General features: G+C 42.1%; 2 protein-coding genes across 4 annotated transcripts in view; both read left to right on the top strand.

The window, feature by feature from the left end:
* Window positions 1-2,813, top strand: part of LOC102247062 (GTPase IMAP family member 7) — a 9,697-nt gene extending 6,884 nt beyond the window's left edge. For all 3 annotated transcript variants that reach the window (XM_014539636.1, XM_014539637.1, XM_014539638.1), the window contains one exon: window positions 1,342-2,813. In XM_014539636.1, the coding sequence (XP_014395122.1) occupies window positions 1,382-2,269 (888 nt within the window). In that variant the 5' untranslated portion in view covers window positions 1,342-1,381 and the 3' untranslated portion in view covers window positions 2,270-2,813. The remainder of the gene's footprint in view (window positions 1-1,341) is intronic.
* Window positions 1-6,617, top strand: part of LOC102247358 (GTPase IMAP family member 7-like) — a 59,002-nt gene that overhangs the window by 6,881 nt on the left and 45,504 nt on the right. The window lies entirely within an intron of this gene.

The following is a 6,617-nucleotide window of genomic DNA, read 5'->3' on the forward strand; positions in this document are numbered from 1 at the left end:
GGGTGACTGAAGCTCCCAACCTCTCCTTTTTTTCTTTTTTTTTTCATTCTGGGATTTATTTACCTTCTATGGCTGTCACTGGAACTGAGAGCCTGCTTTAGCTCTGAGGCTCAGCTCCAGCTCTGAGACCTCAGCTGCTGAAAGCAGGTATCTGGATTTGTTTGGCTTCTATAATTGCAACATTGTTTCTTAGAGTGCAGCTCAGATGCTGGCAGCAGCAGATGGGGAACCTTGGCTTCCTCCATTACAGGAGCAAGCAAGCTTCCTGTTCGCTTCAGCTGCCTGGCTTCCGGCCGCCATCTTAGTTGGCAGTTAATTTGCATATTGCCCTGATTAGCCAATGGGAAGTGTGTTGGAGGTACGGTTAATTACCATGTTTGTCTATTATTAGATAGGATAATGTTAGAGAAGTATCTACTTTTTCTTCATCCCAAATCTTTATAACTCATTATTTTAACAGTATAATCTACTCTTTCTCAGGTACAGGAAAAAGGCAATGGTAAAAATTTAAATTTATAGTTATATAAGATTATGTTAGATAATTATCTATTAATTGCAATGTATAAAATGCTTTAAACATGGATCAGTTTTGAATTTGGTCAAATGTCTTGACTGCACTAGGTAATTTTCTACTTCATGTATACTAATGAAAGGGTAATATACTAATTAGACCAGATCAACCAGACATCTTCTGGACATCCAACTTCCTTCCTGACAAAGCCACGGTGGTGGGGGCCAAGGCAGAGGCCATTAGTGGTTATCAAGCAAGCAGAGGAGCAGTTAGGGGCAATCAGGCAGGCAGGCAGAGTGGTTAGTGGCAATCAGGCAGGCAGACAGGCAAGTGGTTAGGAGCTAGCAGTCCTGTATTGCCAGTTTAGGCCCAATCCTGGACTGAAGGACTCTCCCCACACCCAAGCACAAATTTCGTGCACTGGGCCTCTCGTCTCTTAATAAGGTGTTTTGAAACAACAAATTTTGGTATGAATATTTCCAAATGAGACACGTCTGTAGCTTTATTTATTGGTCAAATCTCTGTTAGCCTTTAGGATCAATATCACACTTGATTCAGAGAAAGAATTGAAATATTTCCCTCTTTTTTCTATGAACAGGAATAACTCAAATAACATTGAGATAATCAGCTTTATAGAGGTTTAAGTGAGTTCTCCTATGAAAGCACCTGGACCTTGTACTCTTTTATGAGAAAACTCTGCTTTATTATTTCCTCCAGATGAGTAATAGATGATTATAAATTTTCAAGGAGGGAAAGAACAAAGAAAAGAGGTTTGGGAATGGTTCGCACTTACCTAAGTACCCTTTCCCTTTCTCATTCCCTTCCTTAAGGTCTTGTTGGTACCTGTACCCCGTAGCCTCTTGAAAGAAGATGGCTGGTCTTCAGGACAACACTCTGAGGATTGTTCTGGTGGGGAAAACCGGAAATGGAAAAAGTGCAACAGGAAACTCCATCCTTGGGAGAAATGCATTTGATTCTAAAATTTCTGCCCACGCTGTTACCAAGGAATGTAAGAAAGCAGAGCAACACTGGAAGGGGAGAAACCTTCTTGTCGTGGACACTCCAGGGCTATTTGACACCAAGGAGACACTGGAGACCACCTGTAAGGAAATCAGCAGGTGTGTTCTCCAGTCTTTCCCGGGGCCCCACGCCATCATCCTAGTTCTACAGCTGGGCCGCTACACGGAGGAGGAGCAGAATACGGTTACATTGATCAAGGAACTCTTTGGGAAGTCAGCCATGAACCACATGATCATTTTGTTCACTCGCAAAGATAATCTGGGTGATCAGCCACTGGATAATTTTTTAAAGGAGGCAGAAAACCTGCAAAGCATCGTCCAGGAGTGTGGGAACCGGTGCTGTGCCTTCAATAACCAAGAAAGGATAGAGGAAACTGAGAAGGAAGCTCAACGGCAGGAGCTGGTGCATCTGATAGAGCGAATGGTGCAGAACAACGGAGGGTCTCACTTTTCTGCTCCCATCTATGAGGACGTAATGGAGCAGCTGCAACGTAAGATAGAGGACTTGAAGAGACAATATAAAGATGAATTAGATAAGGGAACTAAATCAGTTGAAAAGAAATGTGCTGAGGGGAAAATATCACAGCAAGACAAGCAGGAGATAAAAGAAGAGCTATCGGAGACCTATAATGAAAAAATCAAAAATATTAGGGAAGAAGCTGAAAGAAATATATTTCAAGATGTTATAAATATGGTTAGGCGTACAATTTCAAGAATATGGAATAAGTTTTGGAAATAGTGTAAATTTTACTTTTGTTTCTTAATTTACTATGATTTATTAATATGGTTAATTATATTTTCCAAAGATGACTACGACAAACTATTCTATCCCACCCATTTTTTCTTATAATAAGTTTGTTTTTCCTTCTGGTGAATTATAGGGTCTGTCCTCTACCTTGAAATTCAATGGGCTTTGTGACTGCTTTGAAAACTAGGGTGTGATTGTGACTTTAAAAGTGAGATAGGGAAAATGCCTCTTTGATCCCTAGGGTTTGTGGGCTTGGCACTTGGCCACCATGTGGTGAGGAAGCCCAGGTTTCCATTGAGAGGCCACATGAAGAGGACTTGAAGTCACTGGCCCACGTCCCTGGCTGGTCTTTCAACTCCAGCAGAACCAACTTGCCAGCCATGCAAGTGAGGCAACATGGAAGCAGATTCTTCAACTGCCAACTGAGCCACCTCAGGTGAAGCAGCAAAGAGCAAAGATGGGCCACCCCCACTGCATCCTGCCCAGATTGCAGATTCATGAGAAAAATAAAGAGTGTTGTTGGTTTAAACCACTAGGCTTTGGGATGGTTTGTTATGCTGTGATAGTAGTAACCGCCATCTTCCCGGCTCACTCACCACCAATACCCACAAGGCTAACAAATGGAAGAAGTTACACAATTGGCATAATCAGGCAATAATATATTATGAAGAGTTCACAGACTCAATTTAGGAAACTGAAAATGAGAGATCCTGCCTGTGTCAAGTGTTAGCACCACCAGTGATGCACATTTTTTCAGTCCACGTCTGAGCACCTTGTTAATGAAGCAGCAGGCTTCTCCAGCAAGATGGTTCTGTGGTCCATGTGAGGCAGGATAGTAAGAAGCAGGAAATTTCCTGTATGAATGCAATAGGGAAACTGAGATGAGAAATGTAACTGAATTGGCGGCTTGTATCCTTGCTTGTTAATCACAAGACCTTATCTTCCCCAACCAAGGGCATTTGAGAGCAAATGTTTTATGTAGTTAGCTATGTATTCTTTCCTCCCTAACCAGAGAATACATAGCTTAAATCACTCTGGTCCAGGAAGTAGAACACCAAGACCCAATTCATGCCATTTGTGCCAGCTAAACCCAAGGGCAGATTATGTCGGGGGAAAATAACAAAAACCACATTAAGACCAGGCACAACTAAGATAACATAAAACAGTAAAACAGACCAAAGAATAATCCAAAACTCCCCTATACACTTATCTTCATGCATCAGCACATTAAAAATGCACCTGGGCCCTAACCGGTTTGGCTCAGTGGATAGAGCATCGGCCTGCAGACTCAAGGGTCCCAGGTTTGATTCCGGTCAAGGTCATGTACCTTGGTTGCGGGCACATCCCCAGTAGGGAGTGTGCAGGAGGCAGCTGATCGCTGTTTCTCTCTCATCGATGTTTCTAACTCTCTATCCCTCTCCCTTCCTCTCTGTAAAAAATCAATAAAATATATTTTAAAAGAATGCACCTGGACAATTGATTAGAGTGGGAAAAAAGTCATCAGGACAAAAACTTGCTCTAACACAGGCCCATGCCCTGTACCAGGCATGAACTTTTTATTTCTTCCTAAAATCTATAGAATGCACTAAGGGACATGCAACCAGGGGAGCAGTGAGCAGTGGCAGCTGCACCCAGCCTCAGCCCCTGATCCTGTCTTCAAGGCCCCCTTTTCCCTGACTTCCCATTGAGCTGAAGCAGTCCCACCCTGACTCACTTCTTTCCTATAACATTTCTAGGGAGCCAAAGCAGCCCTACCTCGGCTCTCTACTATTGTGTCTTCTACCCTAAACACTCTTTTGTTTCATTGTCCCCTGCTTTAATAAACATCCTCTTTCCTGCACCAAGTCAAGAACTCACACACTATGGGCCAGTCCCTGTCTGGTAACACATGGATATTTGGAAGTTGCTAAAATCTCTTGTTGATTTTCTCTCTTTTCTTTTTTAGGTGCCATCCAAAAAATGTCCCTGACTATAACTTAAAAATCTCTACTGTGTTAAATATATTTCATTTGCATCTGTAGATCAACACTTTGTCCTCTTTCAACCTAGATCCTTGCCTTAGGAGGCTGATCTATGTGGATCATATTGTTACCAAACTCAAGGGCCTCTCCACTTGGGGTGTCCTATTCCAGAAGGAGAAATGGTTGTCACAGGGTAGTTTTATTACTTGTAGCAAGTTAAGGAGATGGGGATTCATATCAAACACTCTGTCTCCCCAAATGGAGAGGCTTAGCCATTCTTTACACTATTTGGTCAATTACACTCTTCTTTCTTTCTTTCTTTCTTTCTTTCTTTCTTCCTTTCCTCTTTCTTTCTTTTTCTGTTGGCTACAATTGTCCTGTTGAGTTGTTGTCAAGCTCATCCTGTTTCCAGCTGGTCTCTTAAATTTTAACATTTAACAAGAGTAGCATTTAGTAATAATGGCCCATAACTTGAGACCCTTGTCCAATTTAACAAATGAGTGGGATCTCTGGCTCTCTGACTTATGCTTGACTTCTGCCAATGAGAAGTCCAAACAAGAGATCTTTTCTGGGTAGAAAAGCAAGGCCTGGGTATTTGTTCTTGTGCCTCTCTCCCTGCAAGTTAATCCCTGACGAGCTGCAAACCTAAATTGAAGATCACACCTTCTCTAAGGTGTGGGTTCCATTTTACATTCACCCCCTTAGGATTAGTATGTAATTTCCTTGCTATTGCAAGCAGTCTCCCCTGTCCACAGCTTGTAGAAAACCTTGCACTTGACTCCCCCAATTCCTTAATTTGAGTGGGCCATCTCTGCTGCTAGAATCCTGATTGAGAAATCATAATGATAATCACTCTCTTTTGTCTTTCAGAAATGCCCTAATCTTTATTCTTGTTACTTTTAAAAATTCCCTCTGGTGTTTCTGACACCAGAATATCTCTCCCGACAGCTGAAATCTCTGTCATTATTTGAGCAGAATGTTTTTTGTTCATACCTGGTGAGCCTGCCAATGTACCATCTTTGCTAAATCACATGGGAATACCAGTCAATGCTCTGAGTGATCTGTCCCCCAGTGCAGGGCACTTTCTAAGTCAATGGATGGGGTCATAGGGTTCTAGGTGGAAAAAGATGCCCCTGATTTTAGGAATTGGTGTCTTGAATTGGGTTTTCACTTGCATGTGATTGTATTGTTGCTATGACATCTGAGAGAGCAGCCATCAAATGAGCCACGTGCATGCTAGTGAAGCCCCTTGCTAACCGCTCAGGGCACACTGGAGAAGGGGGGAGGGGCATATTAAATTGTAGGAGCTGGTCACCAGGAATGGAGTGATGATGACAGATGGGACAATGCTCTCAAATCTGGGATATTCCTACTGAATTCTAAAATGTGGCACAGTATTCTGCAGAGGAACTCTAATAGGGATGAACTTGACCTGAACCATGACTGATAAGTTTATCCAGTTACAAAGAAGAAATCAACATGTAATTTACCAAACCGAGTATAGAAGCTTCCCCTAGGAGAGGCAGAGCTTTGGAAATTATTCCCCTGTCTCCTTTACTGGACTCAAGTGAAAATAGAACTTTTTCTCCCACCAAGACTATGTTCCTTTGAACCCATTATGTTCTGCTACACTGTGTAAGGTCATGGAGAAAATGTGACCTCCAGTTGACCCGAAGGCTGGACCAAGGCAATTGGAGGCTCACCCCAACCCTCTTTGGAATGTGCATTCAGCTTGCCCTTTCCCTTCCCAGTAGCTGCCTCAAGGACACAGCCTGGAGCTAGTCATATTTCACAGACCTAGAACCAACTCTCCAAAAATTCATCTGGAATGAAAAAAAACCCCGAATAGCTGCAGCGATCCTGAGAAAGAACAAAGTAGGTAGGATCACAATACCAGATATTAAGCTGTATTACAAAGCCACTGTTCTCAAAACTTCCTGGTACTGGCACAAGAACAGACATATGGACCAATGGAATAGAATAGAGAGCCCAGAAATCAACCTGAACCAATATGCTCAATTAATATTTGACAAAGGAGGCAAGAACATACAATGGAGTCAAGATAGTCTCTTCAAAAAATGGTGGTGTTGGGAATGGAAGATACATGCAAGAAAATTAAACTAGACCACCAACTTACACCATTCTCAAAAATAAACTCAAAATGGATAAAGGACGACTATATACGAAGGAAACCATAAAAATACTAGAAGAATCCAAAGGCAACAAAATCTCAGACATATGCCGAAGCAATTTCTTCACCGATACAGCTCCTAGGGCATTGGAAACTAAAGAGAAAATAAACAAATGGGACTACATCAAAATAAAAAGCTTCTGCACAGCAAAAGAAACCATCAACAAAACAACAAGAAAGCCCACTG

This window comes from Myotis brandtii, unplaced genomic scaffold (genome assembly GCF_000412655.1).
Source record: "Myotis brandtii unplaced genomic scaffold, ASM41265v1 scaffold224, whole genome shotgun sequence".
Taxonomy (NCBI): domain Eukaryota; kingdom Metazoa; phylum Chordata; class Mammalia; order Chiroptera; family Vespertilionidae; genus Myotis; species Myotis brandtii.